At 40.3% G+C, this 18921-nt stretch overlaps 1 protein-coding gene across 2 annotated transcripts in view; it reads right to left on the bottom strand.

The window, feature by feature from the left end:
- Positions 1–278: 278 nt before the first annotated feature.
- Positions 279–18921, bottom strand: part of Dcps (Decapping enzyme, scavenger) — a 23265-nt gene continuing 4622 nt past the window's right edge. Inside the window, exons 4-8 of one of the 2 annotated variants that reach the window (XM_070100940.1) lie at positions 13262–13407; positions 8825–9049; positions 7106–7223; positions 5731–5868; positions 279–458 (exon numbers count right to left, since the gene is read on the bottom strand). In XM_070100940.1, the coding sequence (XP_069957041.1) occupies positions 451–458; positions 5731–5868; positions 7106–7223; positions 8825–9049; positions 13262–13407 (635 nt within the window). In that variant the 3' untranslated portion in view covers positions 279–450. Of the gene's footprint in view, positions 459–1941; positions 2120–5730; positions 5869–7105; positions 7224–8824; positions 9050–13261; positions 13408–18921 lie in introns of those variants that run through there. The other variant, XM_053780869.2, reaches the window with a different exon arrangement.

Below are 18921 nucleotides of genomic sequence, written 5' to 3'. Positions count from 1 at the left end.
TGAACCCATCATAAGTTGAAAATATCATAAGTTAAATATTCTTTCAACAACAAACCGGTCGTAGCCCAAAAAGAAAAACAAAAGTTTCTCTTTTTAACTTTAGTAGCACATACAGGAGAAGGGGTTACTAACCCCATGTTCCTGGCATTTTAGTCGACATAATGGGCTTGGGAAATTTTTATTCAAACGGTAAAAAAAAAAAAAAAAAAAAAAAGTGCTCATTACTATCGAACAACTGTAAAAAATTGAAACATCGTAAGTCGAACCTTTGTAAAGTGAGGAGTATCTGCCGATGGATTGCAGTCTTTGGCCTGGGCCAATGGGAGGCATTCTGGTTCACTCCAAGGAAAGGGAGGCCAGGTCCAATTCCTTGGATCAAGAGTCTCGCTACCATCAAGGAACCTCCCTTATGGGTTAGGATTTGAAGAGCACTTTGACCGTGTACATCGTTCAGCATTCTTGGCAATAAAAACATAAAGCACATGCAAGAAAAAAAATAAAATTAATGAATATTAAAAAATACTTCTTTCAATGCATCAGCCATATCTTACTGAGGCAGGGCGGTCCAAAAGAAAAAATGAAAGTTTCTCCTTTTACATTTAGTAATATATACAGAAGGGGTTACTAACCCCTTGCTCCCAGCATTTTAGTTGCCTCTTACGACACACATGGCTTACGGAGGAAGAATTCTATTCCACTTCCCCATGAAGATAAGTGGAAATAAATAAGTACAAGAACTGGTAAGAAAAATAGAAGAAAACCCAGAAGGGTGTGTGTGTATATATGTAGTATATGCTTGTACAGGCATATGTAGTGTGGCCTTAATGTAAGTAGAAGTAGCAAGACATACTTGAAATCTTGCATGTTTATAAGACAAAAAAGACACCAGCAATCCAACCATCATGTAAAACAATTACAGGCTTTCGTTTTACACTCACCTGGCAGGACGGCAGTGCCTCCCTGGGTGGTTGTTGTCTACCAACCTACTACCTAGGAATATTAAAAACTTCCTGCATGAATGACTAACACAAAAAAATGCTAGCATACCAGCATCACTTAAAAATCCTATTAAATTAATATAAAAAAAAAACTCTATAAAAGTTTCCCCAAGGTGCCTACAGGAACCTGATAATTAAAAAAAACATGATTAAAGCAAAAAGGTCGCAGCTGTGGATAAAATTAAAATGTGCTGCACGTGCTTGATCCAAGGAGGTGGAGTTACCCTCCCCTTGGATCAAACCTGATTACCTTCCATTCCTGTTGCTGCATAATGATGTTATTAAAATATAGCAATGTACAGTGGACCCCCGCCTTACGATATTATTTCATTCCAGAAGTATGTTCTGGTGCCATCACTGAACGAATTTGTTCCCATAAGGAATACATGTATTGTGAATTAGATTAGTCCATTTCAGACCCCCAAACATACACATACAAACGCACTTACATAAATACACTTGCATAATTGGTCGCATTGGGAGCTGATCGTAAAGCGGGGGTCCACTGTATATACCTTCCAGGACCTATACAGGTTATGAATATTTTATTTCATCAACAAGCCATATCCCACCAAGGCAGGGTACCTGGAGTTTACCTGGGTAGCCCAAGAAAGAAAAATGAAAGTTTCTCTTTTTAAATTTAGTAATGTACACAGGAGAAGGGACTACTAGCCCCTTGCTCCCGACATTTTAGTCGCCTCATATGACACGCATGATTTATGGAGGAAGAATTCTGTTCCACTTCCCCATGAAGAAGGCTATATTATTATAATTAAAACTAAGCACTAAACCCACAGGACATACAGCACAGCACTGCTACATATAGGGTATAATTGTGTGTTCCTGGTAATGTTTTGTACTTTTTTTTTTTAGCAAATTTAACCCTTAGTTGTTAGTGTAAAATAAAAAATAATATTGATGTCAGTATAAAGTAGAAAACAGACAAATATTATAATTTTATTTAAAAAATTATAAATTTCACATGAACTTCAATAGACAGCATTATTTACTGGAAAAATTACCAAAATCTTCTAAGACCTTATGCTTTTCTCTTACTAAAATAATATAAAAATATAGCTTAAATGAATGTGCTCATGTAATGATTTATGAAGAGAAATAACCTGAAAAAAAAAGAAACATGTCATTAATATTTTTGCAGCCTTTAAAATTTCAGCTTCTATACAAATGTGTACAAAAATAATGGGATATACACGCAATGACAAATGCAAGTTAAAAAATAAATAAAAAATTCTACACTTAGAAGCTATCATACGTATGCAATCCATACGTACAGGCAGAAAAATACCACTTCAGTACTTGGACGAAATTTTTTATAAGTATACATGTAGTTGTATTGTATCATTTTATGTCCAGCAAAAGCTTTGTATGGCTTTAACAAGTTGAACGCTTTTTTTTTTTTTTTAGATACTAGTAATAAATAAAAACAGGCATAATACCATAACTGTAACGATGCACAAATTACCCACACATAGGAAACTGAAACTTATGATGACGTTCAGTCCGACTTGGACCATTGCTGTGTCTAGTTAATGGTATAAGTCAGACGAAAATGTCATTATAAGTTTCAGTCTCTTATGTATGAGTTATTTGTGTAAAAACAATGTGCTGATCAAAGGCAATTCCTATTTATATAGATTATTTTCACTTATACCTCAAAATAAGCATTTGCAGTATAGCCTTTCCTCACTTCACGACTGTGTTCCATTCCTAAGACCACGTCAGTAAACGAATTCGTCACTAAACGATTAGCATACTATAATGGTAGTGGGTTTGTGTCAATCATCTTTGATATTCTTTTAATGTCACCTTTGCACCATTTATAACATTTTTAGTATATTTTTAAATGTCTATACAGTAGTACACTGTATATTGTAATAAACAAATAGAGGAAATCAGTTCTAATATACATTATTTGGGTATGCATACTGGTCAGAGAGCTTGCCATAAGTCCAAGTCGTCAGTAAATGAGTACATCGTTAAGTAAGGAGAGGCTGTATCAAACAATTAGAAAATATAATTTGTTTTATGGAGAAGGTATGTCACAATCTGAGCTCTTACACCCCTTTATTCCCTTTTTAATACTTAAAGACTTTACATATTGAAGAAATGCTAAAAATACCTAAAAAGTATTTTTAAGTGTTGTTATCCCACTTGCGCTCATCTCAAGCTTGACTCTAATGTTAGCTATATACAGCCTCCCCCACCTTAGTGACGTATTCATTTACCGATGCCTCGGACTTACGATGGGCTCTCTGACCAGTATTTATACCTAAATAATGTATATTAGAGCTGATTTCCTCTATTCTGTTTATTTCAATATACAGTACACTATTGTATAAACAAAGGTGACATTAAAACAATATCAAAGATGGTTGACACAAACCCACTACCATTATAGTATGCTCTTCACTTAGCGATGAATTCGTTTAACGACGTGGTCTTAGGAATGGAACTCCGTTGTTAAGTGAGGAGAGGCTATATTAGTTAATTTAAAAAAATAAACGTGTGTGTGTGATAGTACAGTGGACCCCCGGTTAACGATTTTAATCCGTGCAAGAGGGCTCATCGTTATGCGAAATAATCGTTATGCGAATGAATTTTCCCCATAAGAAATAATGGAAATAAAATTAATCCGTGCAAGACGCCCAAAAGTATGAAAAAAAATTTTTTTTACCACATGAAATGTTAATTTTAATACACACAAACTGAAAAAGGCATGCACAATTACATGACACTTACTTTTATTGAAGATCTGGTGATGATTGATGGGATGGGAGGAGGGGAGAGCATTATCTTCTTACTGTTTAGAAGGGGAATCCCCTTCCATTACGACTTGAGGTAGCAAGTCCTTTTCCGGGGTTACTTCCCTTCTTCTTTTAATGCCACTAGGACCAGCTTGAGAGTCACTGGACCTCTGTCGCACAACAAATCTGTCCATAGAGCTCTGTACCTCCCGTTCCTTTACGATTTGTCTAAAATGGGCCACAACATTGTCATTGAAATAGTCACCAGCACGGCTTGCAACAGCTGTGTCAGGGTGATTTTCATCTATAAAGGTTTGCAGTTCAACCCACTGTGCACACATTTCCTTAATCTTTGAAGTAGGCACAATGGATTCCACAACTGGCATAGGCTTCTCAGGGTTAGCCCCAAACCCTTCAAAATCTTTCTTAATTTCCATACTAATTCTCACCCTTTTTACCACAGGGTTGGCACTAGAAGCTTTCTTGGGGCCCATGGTCACTTATTTTCCAGAAACAGCACCGAAAACACTGTAATAATACGAAATATTCCGAGTGTATGCTTGGATGTTACCGCGGAGGCTGGCTGGTAAACAATGGGACGGCCGGCACATGTGAGGCTGGCTGAGGGCACATTGGACGCGTCTCGGACGAAAATCGGTAAGCGGGTTTTTAATCGGTATGCGCGGCAAAAATTTTGCGATAAAAGTAATCGGTATGCGGAAAAATTGCTGTGATGCCATCGTTATGCGGGGGTCCACTGTATATGGTAAAACTGAAGGCACCCATGAGCCAGAGTTTTATTTCAGTCAGTCAGTTTTATTTTTTTAGTGCTACTGTTCTTGAAATGAAAAGTTCCAAGATGAGTTGATCGAGGTATGACAAATCAACGAAGCATGTCCTTGAAAAAGGCACAGCAAGAGTACAGCTGCTGCTGATATTCGCAAAGTTAGGTTGAAAGGGAAAGGGGAAGAAGTGTGCCTGATAATAATGCCACCAACATCTCTGGTGTTCAAGATTCATCTGAAATAATGAGTCCATCCAGCACCAGTTAAGGTCAGATATGAGGTGTCTAGTACCTTTGCAATGGGCTCAGGAAAGACTAACAGAGTGATGTATACAGATAGTGAACTTGTGCTTATACTACTGTTCCTTCAAGTGGACTCTTGATGCTACCCTTTCCCTCCTTGGATAAAATCTGATTACCTCCATTTTCCCTGGTGCTACATAAAATATGGGTTTTAGTGCTTTTCCCCATAAACTAGTAACTTGTTTTGACAGGACCCTCTTATCATATCTGTTCAGAGGTACAAGTATTGTTCAGCATAGCTACACAAATTTATCAGACTGGCTATGTGAGTAGCACATCTTTCTCACAACTGGTGGAAAGACAATCAAGCCTCCATTCTTGCTAAATGAACCAAATGGGTTTAGCACTTCACATAAATGTATAATAATCAGATTCATTCAATGACTGATGGAAAGGTTAAACAGATCATTTAGGGCATTGAATGATGCATTCAGTTTTATCTCATAGTTTTCCATTTCTAATCATGGATCAAACCAGATTACCTCCTAAATTTCATCCCCTCAAGGGAGGTTCCTTGACACTGGTGAGGGGCTCTTGATCTAGGGAATTGAATGCACTCCAATTCCCTGAATTAAGCCTGAATACCTTCCATCACCCCCCCCCTACAGGTGCTGTATAATCCCTATGGGTTTAGCATTCCCCCATGATTATAATAATCCAAAGATTCATAAGTTTCTTGCTCCTACATGCAGGTTATTTGTGTAATGCACCCAGGTGTTGCATAACCCATAGAGATTTAGCACCTACTCAAGAATATAATGTTCTCAAGAAAACTATTGTAAATCATCAAATATAATGGAGCTTTCTAGGATGGTACAGCCAGGCTATAAAATACACGATCTTCTACAAAATACAGTACTTTGAGATTCAGCAATCTTACCTTTCTCTTCAAATTTGCTTCTTAATGGGTGGTTGTCTTTCACAGTGAAAGGTAACACAGCTTTCTCATAATATTGCCCACAGATCTCCAGGTTGCTAATGACAGTGGACAAGAGGTGAGCCTTGCCTGCCCATGTTCCTAAGGAAAAATCAAATTTATAATTTTGCTATCATTAACCCTCAAGGCAGGTTCCTTGATGCTGGTGAGGGGCTCTTGATCTAGGGAATTGAATCTGTGCTCTAGTTCCCTGAATTGAGTTTGAATACCTTCCATCCTCCCCCCCAACAAGCACTGTATAATCCTACAGGCTTAGTGCTTCCCCGTGATAATAATAATTTGCTATCATTTACAATTAACACTTATAATGAATGGAATGTAGTAACAATTCATATGAAATGCTTGAATATATTAGATATTTTATAATTCAAAATCATAAGAGTAAAAATAAATAAATCTTTTTTCAAGTCTTCAGATAGAATCTTAAATGAATTTACCATACTACACAAAATTCATAATACATCTCTTAGCCCTAGCTGTTGTTATTAGTAAAATAGAACTCCCATATCCACAGGGGATACATTTCGAGAACCTGTTGTGGATACCAAAACCATGGATAGTAGCAGACCCTATATATAAGTCCTATACATACCTATTACAGTTTAATTGATAAATTATGCACAATAAGTGAAGAATTATCATTTTTTTTCACTGATGGGAAGCACTTCACAGCTTCTCTAAGGCTTTGAATAACTGCCAGCTTCTCTACTTTTGTACTTTGGGCCATTATTATGCAAAATTAAGAGAAATTTTTAGGCCACAGTAAACCGTGGATAACTGAAACCATGGATATGGGGGTTTTACTATATTTGCTTTTATAGTGAATTGTTCAGAACTCCAATCTAACTTGACTTGACCTTTGCTGTCTCCACACCTTCCAGTGCCTTGACCTGCACAACAGTACTGGTTTTTATTGCGTTCCACTTCACCTACAACTTAATCATTATCTAGGACAGACAAAATTTTTGTCTGGTTTTTGTTTCCAGTAAGTGAGCTTATTGTGAAATTCATGGATAAAGAAATATTATAAAGCCTAAAATAAATTATAACAAGTCAATTAAATGGGAGCAAGGGGCTAGTAACCCCTTCTCCTGTATACATTACTAAATGTAAAAAGAAAAACAACTTTCATTTTTCTCTTTAGGTCACCCTGCCTTGGTGGGAGATAGCTGGTGTGTTGAAAAAAAAAAGTCGAACTAAAAAAACTACACATAAATTAGGTGATCAAACTGTCTTCATGACAACCCTGCATGGTAAAGAAGGTAGTAGGGGGGTCACCTTAACAGCCCTGCTGTCAGGAAAATGGATTCTAGCTTACCTGGAGCTTCAAATGAGATGGCTGTATAGTGAACATGAAGGTGATAGAATGAAGGCTGGTAATGCAGATACACACGCAGCTTGTGAGCTGGAACACCATACTTCTCCTTGATTGCTGCCTGAAAAAAAACAATCATATTTGTACCCTGTAGAATGGTGTTTATTTACTCAAATTTAGTTTATAAAGAGAGGCTTTTAAATTCATAGTTAATCTGTACAGAAACATTTGTTTCACTGCAATCAACCCTTTGAAAATGCATGTCTTAAGTTCACAGGTTCAGAGACTCATGTAAAACACAAAATATGCTCATAACTTCAATTATTATTATTACAGTCAAAACTAAACACTAAACCCACAAGGTTAATACTGCACTGCAGGGCAGGATGCGCTCAAGATGGAATATGCAAAGAACTGAGAGCAAGAGGGAGAGTCGGTAAGGGTAGTGGGAAGTGCTAAAGGGAAAATATAATCAAAGTTGGTGTAATAATACAGTCACTGACAAAATCAAAAGAGAGAGTCTGCATCAAGGGTGGGGTTGTTGCTAAGGTCAGATAAAGTGTGTGTTAGAGTGGTGCCAACGATGGAGGTCAATTCTGCATGTCTGTTTTAACTTCAAAGGTTTCATGACACATTTCACCTAGGATGTATGTCAGTAACAGCAAACATAATATACTGTACTCTAGGAAGGTCTTCATAGGCAACTGCACGAACCCTCTAAGCAAAATGCTGAATTATTATTATTTTTTTTTTTATTATCACACTGGCCGATTCCCACCAAGGCAGGGTGGCCCGAAAAAGAAAAACTTTCACCATCATTCACTCCATCACTTATTATTATTATTATTACATTAACTATTTCATTCAGAGGAAGCACTAAATTTATAAGAGGTCAAACAGCATCTGGGGAATGTGAGGTAATCAAATTCTAGAGAAAAGAGGAGGACAATCCAGTTCTTTGGATCCAGAGCCCTTCAACATCATCAAAGAATCTCGATCGAGGGGAATAAAATGTTAACACCAGTGGCTTGTGACTTATGCCATTAGTACAGGCAAATTACATGATATGCATACTTGAAGAATTAAAAAAAGCATTGTATACTACAAAATTATGAGAATGAACTCTCTTCAATTTCCTAGTTCCTTTCTATCCCTTCCTAGTCTTCTCCACCTCTGCTCCCTCCATAAAAACATCCTGATCTATTCAGTTAGAAATAAGTTTATCACTGCCTCTATTTATTTCTTTGCTCTATAAATTTTTCTGATACTGGAATACATCATTAACCTTCAATTTGTTACAAGGGTTGGCCATCATATTCCTGTATTAGAGATTTTTTAATTTAGCTACTATTTTTCCTATAAAATTGCAAAGCATTAAAAACACCATAACTCTGAAAAGCCAAGTGAAAAATAATGATACACTGCTTCTATATAGCGTGTATAAACAGTGCCACTAAATGTCACACAGCATCTACTGTACTTTATGGCATATAAGGTGCACTTTCTATCCACAAAAAGTTTTGGGAAATCAGCCTGTGCTTTATATGCTCAAGGTCAGGGTTACACTTAGCAGTTGATTACTAATATTATGTTACAACTGCTTGGAAACATTGTTTTATATGCTCATACACCTTATACGACGGAAAATATGGTAGGCAGCAAGCGGTTAATGAATAAGTTATTAGTATTTATAAGGAAATGTCAGCAAACGAAGCAACTTACCCTGCCTTTATCATGCATATTTTTGAGCAGGGGAATGTGACATCCTCGCAAGTCACGTAAGCTTGTTATGTCTCGACGACACACAATACCCTGGAGGTAAAGGTCTTCCAATTGTTCCCCAGTCCACTTCAAATCTGGTACAAGTATGAAGCCTGTTTCAGCATCTGGATCCTCAAAAATGATGCGGTCTGCTTCCTTTTTATGTTCAAGGATATTGTATATCCACTGGAAAAAAATATACATTTAGAATGTAATTTTGCTGCAATTACTTAATATTTTTAGTGGGGTACACACATCATTTTAATTACTTATTGAAGTTTGCATGGGGTGAGTCATTATATTCATATTTCTCATTAGGCAGATATTTTTATAAGGCTGTGCATATGTAAACCTGTATCTATGTATGTACAGGCGAGCCACACTTCACAGTGCTTCATTTTATGGCATTTTGCCAATGCAGCAGTTTTCAATCATACCCATTCTTCATTTATTTAGACTTCCTACAATTACCATATTCACCACTCACTATGCACTAAGGACAAAAATATTTCAAGGTAAGTAATGTGTACTGTATATGCATTATATAGGCTTAGCTCTATTACTCACTTAATATGATAGTGTAAATATGTTATCAGGCTTTTACAGCAATTTCACCTTACAGCAGTAGCAAGCTGCTAACCAGACTGAGAGTCAAAGATCTAAATTAATTTTTTATGAGAGAGCCACAGAATTTGGTAAGCACAACCCTCTCTGACATTATCCTGATGCCAAATGACTTCAAACAGGTGATAAATGACATGCCCATGCACTCTGCCCCAGGCCCAGACTCATGGAGCTCTGTGTTCATCAAGAACTGCAAGAAGCCCCTATGGAGAGGGAGCATGGGCACGGGGGTCGTTCCACAGTTCTAAAAACAACAGACATAGCTCCACTCCACAATGGGGGCAGTAAAGCAATAGCAAAGAACTAGAGACTGATAGTGCTAACATCCCATATCATAAAAATCTTTGAAAGGGTCCTAAGAAGCAAGATTGCCACCCATCTAGATACCCATCAGTTACACAACCCAGGGCAACATGGGTTTAGAGCACGTTGCTCCTGTCTGTCCCAACTACTGGACCACTATGACAAGGTCCAGGATGCTCTAGAAGATAAACAAAATGCAGATGTAATATACATAGACTTTGCAAAAGCCTTCGACAAGTGTGACCATGGTGTAAGGGTGCACAAAATGCGTGATAAAGGAATAACAGGAAAAGTTGGTAGATGGATCTATACTTTCCTGAAAAATAGAACACTTAAAGTAATGGTCAACAGAGTAAAGTTTGAGGCAGCAATGGTTAAAAGCTCTGTTCCGCAAGGCACAGTACTCGCTCCCATCTTGTTCCTCATCCTCATACCAGATATAGATGGGGATATAAGCCACAGCGACGTGTCTTCCTTTGCAGATGACACCCGAATCTGCATGACAGTGTCCTCCACTGAAGACACTGCAAAGCACCAGGCTGATATCAACCAAGTCTTTAAATAGGCTGCAGAAAACAATATGAAGTTCAATGATGAGAAATTTCAACTACTCCGATATGGTAAACGTGAGGAAATTAAAATTTCAAATTCCAACCACACATTAGAGCAAAAAACTAATGTCAAAGACCTGGGAGTGATCATGTCGGAAGATCTCACCTTCAACGACCATAACATCGTATCAATCGCATCTGCTAGAAAAATGACAACCTTCAAAACCAGGGATGCCAAGCCTATGATGAAACTTCAGGTCGCTTGTTCTAGCTAGACTGGAATATTGCTGTACACTAACAGCATCTTTCAAGGCAGGTGAAATTGCTAACCTAGAAAATGTACAGAGAACCTTCATGGCTCGCATAACTGAGATACAACACCTCAGTTTCTGGGAGTGCTTGAAGTTCCTAAACCTGTACTCCCTAGAATGCAGGTGGGAGAGATACATGATTATATACACTTGGAAAATCCTAGAGGGATTAGTACCAAACTTGCACACGAAAATCACTCCCTACGAAAGCAAAAGACTTGGCAGACAATGCAACGTGTCCCCCAATGAAAAGCAGGGGTGCCACTTACACATTAAAGAGACAACACAATAAGTGTTAGGGGCCCAAGACTGTTCAACTGCCTTCCAGCATACATAAGGGGGATTACCGATAGACCCCTGGCTGTCTTCAAGCAGGCACTGGACAAGCACCTAAAGTCAGTACCTGACGGGCTATGGTTCATATGTTGGATTGAGTGCGGCCAGCAGTAACAGCCTAGTTGATCAGGCCCTGATCCTCCATGAGGCCTGGTCACAGACCGGGCTGCTGAGGCGTTGAACCCCGGAACTCTCTCCAGGTAAACTCCAGTAGCCGAGAATCTAACCTGCTTTATAAGCAGGGCCCTCCTGTACAGGTATTCATGCCGTCCTAGTCATCGGATTTTACTCTACATGTCCAAACATCACCAAACAACTCCTACTCAGCCCTCTAAATAATACTTTTGGTATCCCCACACCTCTAATCACCAGTACGCAAATTCTCTGCATAATATTCACACCACACATTGCCATTGGGATTGGCGGAGAGCATGTATAGTCCCTTTATATAAAGGGAAAGGGGACAAAAGAGATTGTAAAAATTATAGAGGAATAAGTTTACTGAGTATACCAGGAAAAGTATACAGTAGGGTTATAATTGAAAGAATTAGAGGTAAGACAGAATGTAGGATTGCGGATGAGCAGGGAGGCTTCAGAGTGGGTAGGGGATGTGTAGATCAAGTGTTTACATTGAAGCATATATGTGAACAGTATTTAGATAAAGGTAGGGAAGTTTTTATTGCATTTATGGATTTAGAAAAGGCATATGATAGAGTGGATAGAGGAGCAATGTGGCAGATGTTGCAAGTATATGGAATAGGTGGTAAATTACTAAATGCTGTAAAGAGCTTTTATGAGGATAGTGAGGCTCAGGTTAGGGTGTGTAGAAGAGAGGGAGACTACTTCCCGGTAAAAGTAGGTCTTAGACAGGGATGTGTAATGTCACCATGGTTGTTTAATATATTTATAGATGGGGTTGTAAAAGAAGTAAATGCTAGGGTGTTCAGGAGAGGGGTGGGATTAAATTATGGGGAATCAAATTCAAAATGGGAATTGACACAGTTACTTTTTGCTGATGATACTGTGCTTATGGGAGATTCTAAAGAAAAATTGCAAAGGTTAGTGGATGAGTTTGAGAATGTGTGTAAAGGTAGAAAGTTGAAAGTGAACACAGAAAAGAGTAAGGTGATGAGGGTATCAAATGATTTAGATAAAGAAAAATTGGATATCAAATTGGGGAGGAGGAGTATGGAAGAAGTGAATGTTTTCAGATACTTGGGAGTTGACGTGTCGGCGGATGGATTTATGAAGGATGAGGTTAATCATAGAATTGATGAGGAAAAAAAGGTGAGTGGTGCGTTGAGGTACATGTGGAGTCAAAAAACGTTGTCTATGGAGGCAAAGGAGGGAATGTATGAAAGTATAGTAGTACCAACACTCTTATATGGATGTGAAGCTTGGGTGGTAAATGCAGCAGCGAGGAGACGGTTGGAGGCAGTGGAGATGTCCTGTCTAAGGGCAATGTGTGGTGTAAATATTATGCAGAAAATTCGGAGTGTGAAAATTAGGAGAAGGTGTGGAGTTAATAAAAGCATTAGTCAGAGGGCAGAAGAGGGGTTATTGAGGTGGTTTAGTCATTTAGAGAGAATGGATCAAAGTAGAATGACATGGAAAGCATATAAATCTATAGGGGAAGGAAGGAGGTGTAGGGGTCGTCCCTGAAAGGGTTGGAAAGAGGGAGTAAAGGAGGTTTTGTGGGCTAGGGGCTTGGACTTCCAGCAAGCGTGCATGAGCGTGTTAGATAGGAGTGAATGGAGGCGAATGATACTTGGGACCTGACAATCTGTTGGAGTGTGAGCAGGGTAATATTTAGTGAAGGGATTCAGGGAAACCGGTTATGTTCATATAGTCGGACTTGAGTCCTGGAAATGGGAAGTACAATTCCTGCACTTTAAAGGAGGGGTTTGGGATATTGGCAGTTTGGAGGGATATGTTGTGTATCTTTATACGTATATGCTTCTAAACTGTTGTATTCTGAGCACCTCTGCAAAAGCAGTGATAATGTGTGAGTGTGGTGAAAGTGTTGAATGATGATGAAAGTATTTTCTTTTTGGGGATTTTCTTTCTTTTTTGGGTCACCCTGCCTCGGTGGGAGACAGCCAACTTGTTGGGGGAAAAAAAAAAAAAAACATTGCCCTCACTCATAACATCTCCAGTGCCTCCTCCTGTCACTTTATCCTTTACAAAAACTCTTCACCATCACTATACATGATGTGTCCTACACTACCAACACAATTCTAACAATTCTTTAAATACAAATCATATTTTTTTACCTCTTTACTGAAAGATGATGAGTCTATGAAAGGTTTAGTAATCTCCTTGTACAACTGTGGAGTCTCATCCACAAATGAGCATGACTGTCTCTCAAAGCGAAGAATGTGCTTCTCTTCTGCAGGGTAGATAATGTTGGCTCTGACATCTGCAAAATATAATACCATAAGGAAATCAATAATTTTCCAAGACAGTACTGTACTTACTGAAAAAATATTGCCATTTATTGCAAATGTATACAGTAATTGATAAATCGCGTTATTTCGTCCAAACATTGGCTCTCAAATGGTCCGTTGACTCGCTAATTGTCTTTCATCCTGGACGCGTACTCACGCTCTGAGCCACCTTGGCCTCCCTTCTCAGCCAGTGTGCCATTGTTTACCAGTGAGCGACGGTCCCCTCACTTGTTCATACGAAATATTTCATAATACTCCATTCATTTTAGTGCTCACAAGTGCTAAATAAGCTACCATGGCTCCAAAAAAAGCTCTTAGTGCCAAGCCTTTAGTAAAGAAGGTGAGAAATACAATTGAATTTAAGAAAAACATCATTGAACAATATGAAAGTGGCGTACGTGTGGGCGAACTGGCCAGGATGTATAACAAATCCCGTACAACCATATCTTCCATCGTGGCCAAGAAAAAGGAAATCAAGGAAGCTGTTGTTGCAAAGGGATAAATATGCTGACAAAAATGAGATCACCAGTACTCGAAGATATTGAGAAGTTATTATTGGTGTGGATAAACGAGAAACAATTAGCAGGAGATGGTCTTATGACGTCGATTATTTGTGAAAAGGCTAGGCAGTTCCATGACGATCTGGTAAAGAAATTGCCTGCAACTATTGGCGATTTGAGTGAATTTAAGGCCAGCAAAGGCTGGTTTGAGAGATTTAAGATGCATACTGGCATACACAGTGTGATAAGGCATGGTGAGGCTGCCAGTTCGGACCAAAAAGCGGCTGAAAAATATGTGCAGGAATTCAAGGAGTACATAGAGGCTGAAGAACTAAAACCTGAAAAAGTGTGCAATTGTGACAAAACAGGCCTCTTTTGGAAGAAAATGCCAAAGAGGACCTACATTACTCAGGAGGAAAAGGCACTGCCAGGACACAAGCCTATGAAAGACAGGTTGATGCTCATGTTCTGTGCTAATGCTAGTGGGAATTTCGAAGAGAAGCTGTTATTAGTGTACCATTCTGAAAATCCCAGTGTGTTCAGGAAAAACAATGTTATGAAGAGTAAACTGTGTGTGTTTTGGAGATTTAATAAGGCATGGGTCACGAGGGAAATTTTCGTCGAGTGGTTCAATTAAGTGTTTGGCCCTAGTGTGAAGAATTACCTCCTCAAAAAGAAATTGGATCTCAAGTGCCTCCTATTAATGGACAATGCACCTGCTCATCCTCCAAACTTGGATGACCTAATTCTGAAGGAGTTTGAGTTCATCACAGTAAAGTTCTTGCCCCCGAATACCACTCCTCTCCTCCAGCCAATGGACCAGCAGGTCATTTCAAACTTTAAAAAACTCTACACTAAAGCAATGTTTGAAAGGTGCTTTAATGTGACCTCAGACACTCACCTCACGCTAAGGGAATTTTGGAGAGAACACTTCAGCATCCTCCATTGCATAACCCTTATAGGTATGGCTTGGGAGGGAGTGACTACCAGGGCTTTGAACTCTGCTTGGAGAAACTTATGGCCAGATTGTGTCCACAAGAGGGATTTTGAAGGGTTTGAGGCAGCCCCTGATGAGCCTATGTAACTTGTGAACTCTATTGTGGCATTGGGGAGTTTCATGGGGTTGGATGTGAGTTTGGAGGATGTGGAAGAGTTGGTGGAGGACCACAATGAAGAGCTAACCACTGAGGAGCTGCAAGAGCTTCAGCAGGAACAGCAACAGATCACAGCTCAGAATCTTGCTGCAGAGGAGGAGGAAGAGAGATGGAAGAAGGTGCCTTCTTCAGAAATTAAGGAGATTTTTGAAATGTGGGGTAGGATGGAAAGATTTATGGAGAAACATCACCCTGAGAAGGATGTTGCAAGCCATATTGGCAACTTGTACAGTGACAGAGTCTTGGCCCATTTTAGGGAAGTTATAAAGAGACGCCAGAAACAGAGCTCTATGGACACTTTATTTGCGAGGCAGGACTCCAGTGACTCTCAAGCTGGTCCTAGTGGCATTAAGAAACAGAGAAGAGAAGTAACCCCAGAAAAGGACTTGGTACCTGAGGTGTTGATGGAAGGGGATTCCCCTTCCAAACAGTAATTCAATCTCTCTCCTCCTCCAGTCTTCCATACACTAAGAAGAATTGCCAATAAAGGTAAGTGTTATGCTGTTAATGTTTCATTCATCAAGTCCCATTGTATTGTTTATGTACTACATCTATATTTCATGTAAAAAATTTTTTTGTTTTAATACTTCTGGGTGTCAGGAACGGATTAGTTGTATTTACATTATTTCTTATGGGGAAAATTGATTCGAAAACCATCTACTTGAATAACAGTCCCACTTCCAGTTAAGGATTAAGGACGATAAACGAGGGACCACTGTAGAGAGAGAGAGAGAGAAAGAGAGAGAGAAAGAGAGAGAGAAAGAGAGAGAGAAAGAGAGAGAGAAAGAGAGAGAGAAAGAGAGAGAGAAAGAGAGAGAGAGAAAGAGAGAGAGAGAACTTCTGTGAACTTCAAACCTACAAACCTCCTCTGGGATGACTTCACACCGCAAAATAGCAAGATTATCTACGCTATCTGGCTATTGTCCCAGTAGATACTGCAGTGTTTGTGGGTATACCACAAGGGACAAAGATCTTCTTGGATGTGAGCCTACTTGTTCCAACTACTGCCACACAGATTGCACTCCAGAAGGAGAATTTTGTTGCAGCCAGGTTGAAAATTTCAGAAAATTTAAGGATATCCATAATCCTGTGGTATATGTGGATACAAGCCTGGAGCTACAGGAGGAAGGTTCAGAAGTCCTCCCTCAGGGACTCCTGTCCAAAGATCAAGACTGCCCTCTTGGGCTGTGTTGTAAAGTTGCAGCTAAGATAATCCATCACAGGGAAGCACTTCATGAGCTCCTCAAATCATTAGATAACCTACAAGCTATTGTAGAAGGTCAGTGCAAGCCTGCATCCAAGTGACATAAGCTGCTCAGCTGATGGCGACACTATTGACAAAGACTGGAAGTCCCACACTGAGCTTAACTCAGGGGTAAGCGACTGGTGGAATTCGGTCATCGCTAAGGTCCCACAGACTGGCAGAGTTCAAAACACTACCTTTGGGAATTCTAACACAATTCCTCTGACCACCACAGAGGAACAAATCCTCTTCCCAGCAACGTGGGAAGCCTTGGATCTATTAATTCTCCTACACCTGACATCTCTGCTTCAGCCACTGCCAGTCTACTTCACAGTGCACATACCATCTCTGATCCTACACCTGTCAGCACACCTGCCGATACTATTCTAGAATCTGGTAGTAGTGTTTGACAGCAAGTTCTGAGCCAGGAGTTTCTCCACCAGAGAAACGGTGCAGTTAGTGATCAGGGAACTATCACTGCACCTGATCACCTACTCGCGAAGTACGAACAGCAGGGACACATCTGTCAGAACTGGTAGAGGGCGGGGTAGAGGGAGTGGAGGAGGGGCGTGGTGGAGGAAGACATCTACAGCCGTCTCACCCTCCACTAACACAGTTCCAGCGGCAGAATCTGAGGACAAATCTGCGAAACACAGGAGGTGCAACAAGTCCTAGTCCACCCTCCCAGGCACCTAGGCTGTGCTCTCGCTGTCACCGGAAGGGCACTCTGCCAACAACTGCCTGCGAGATACCAGGTGTAACTACTGCTACAAGAAAGGACATAAGGAGGACCAGTGTCGGAAGAAAAAGGAACTTGACAGACAGGGCCACCTGTTTAGAGACCTGTTCTCAGAACAAACCAGCAGGATCTCTGAATTGGTAAAACACTCTCACACGTCACCCACTTAGCTACTCCTATCCCAGCCCAGCAGGTAGGGATTGGGCCTTACTACAAGACCACAGACCTACATCCCTGCAGCTGCCTCAGTACCCTACCTCCTCTCAAGGGCAGGCACCTTACATTCCCTACACACCCACCACCTCAAGCTGACCACTTCATCATGAGGAGCCAGTCTATCAGCATCCTGTCGGCCAACATTAGAGGTTTCATTACTAATGTTGGAGGAGCTCACACATAGCTTTGTGAACACTTTCGGCGTCCAGACATGATAGCTGTTGTTGAAACATTTTTGGATGACAGGACTCCAGAAAATTTTGCAAGAATTGCTGGCTACACCTCATGGATGAGAAGAGACAGGCAAGGGCAAGGAGGTGGTGTTGCTGTGTGCTTCTCTAAAAGTGTTCATGCCCAGCACATAGATGTTGCCACCCCTACACATCTTGAAATGATGTTCTTCAAGCTCTGTATAAACACTAGTACCTCTGTACTAGCATGTGCAATGTACAGACCTCAGTGGCAACATGCAGACCCTATCAACTTCCTAATGGAAAATATTGACTCCCTTCTGCTACAACACAACTGTCAACATATTATAATTGTTGGTGACCTCAACCAGCACCTTATACAGAGGGACTTTGATGACCTTCTTGCAGTGTTTGACATGAGAAACTTTGTTGATTTCCCTACTCATATCTCTGGCTCCTCCCTTGACCCAGTAGTGAGTGATCTGGCAGAAGGCATAGTCACTTGTCAACCCCTCGGCTACGTTGGATCGTCTGACCACAAGGCTGTTTTTACCACACTTAAGATCCCAACAGAACGAGGTGAGGAGTCCACACGCACAACCTGGCTATGGGAAAGAGGTAATTGGCCAGCCCTTTGCTCTGAGCTCGCCACCACCGACTGGAATGCTCTTCTCCAGGGGGATGTTGACAACCAAGTGAAAGCCTTCACTGGACACATCCTTAATCTGCAACAAGAACACATTCCTCACCGGCAATATGTGACAAAGCCTACAGATCAGCCCTGGTTTGGCTTTCGTTGTAGAGAGGCTGCTACTGCTAAGTACAAAGCATGGCGAAGGTATAAGAGACATCCTACCACCTATAACAGGAACTTGCACATGCAAGCCTGTAGGCATATGGGTGATGTTCAAAAGTGGGCCATTGCTAAATGGGAGGTGGACACTAAAAGAAAGTTAGCATCAGGTAGGGTAGGCTCCAAAACCTGGTGGTCCCTGGTCAAGGACAGACAAGGTTATCTGCCTGATGAACTTATTCCACCTCTAAATCGACAGGATGGGACCACCTCTACTAGTAGTCAAGAGAAGGCTGACCTCTTTGCTGAACACTTTGCTACCAAAATGCAAGTTCCTGATCCAGCAAGGGACCCTCCTTGGCTAGCTGCAAGAACTGTGTCAAAACTGTCAGTGGTGACAATAAGGCAGGAGGAGGTGCATTTAATTCTTAAATCACTTGACCAGGAAAAGGCTGTGGGCCCAGACAAGTTGAGCCCAAGATTGTTGAGAAGATGTGCAAACGAGCTAGCAGCACCTCTAACTCGCATCTTTCAGCACTGCCTAGTACAGTGCAAATGGCCCTCTCCATGGAAAGAGGCAAATGTAGTCCCTGTTCACAAAAAGAAGAGCAGAGCAGAAATCAGCAACTACAGACCAGTGTCACTCTTGT

This window comes from Cherax quadricarinatus, chromosome 75 (genome assembly GCF_038502225.1).
Source record: "Cherax quadricarinatus isolate ZL_2023a chromosome 75, ASM3850222v1, whole genome shotgun sequence".
NCBI lineage: Eukaryota > Metazoa > Arthropoda > Malacostraca > Decapoda > Parastacidae > Cherax > Cherax quadricarinatus.
This window is presented reverse-complemented; position numbering and strand designations above follow the sequence as displayed.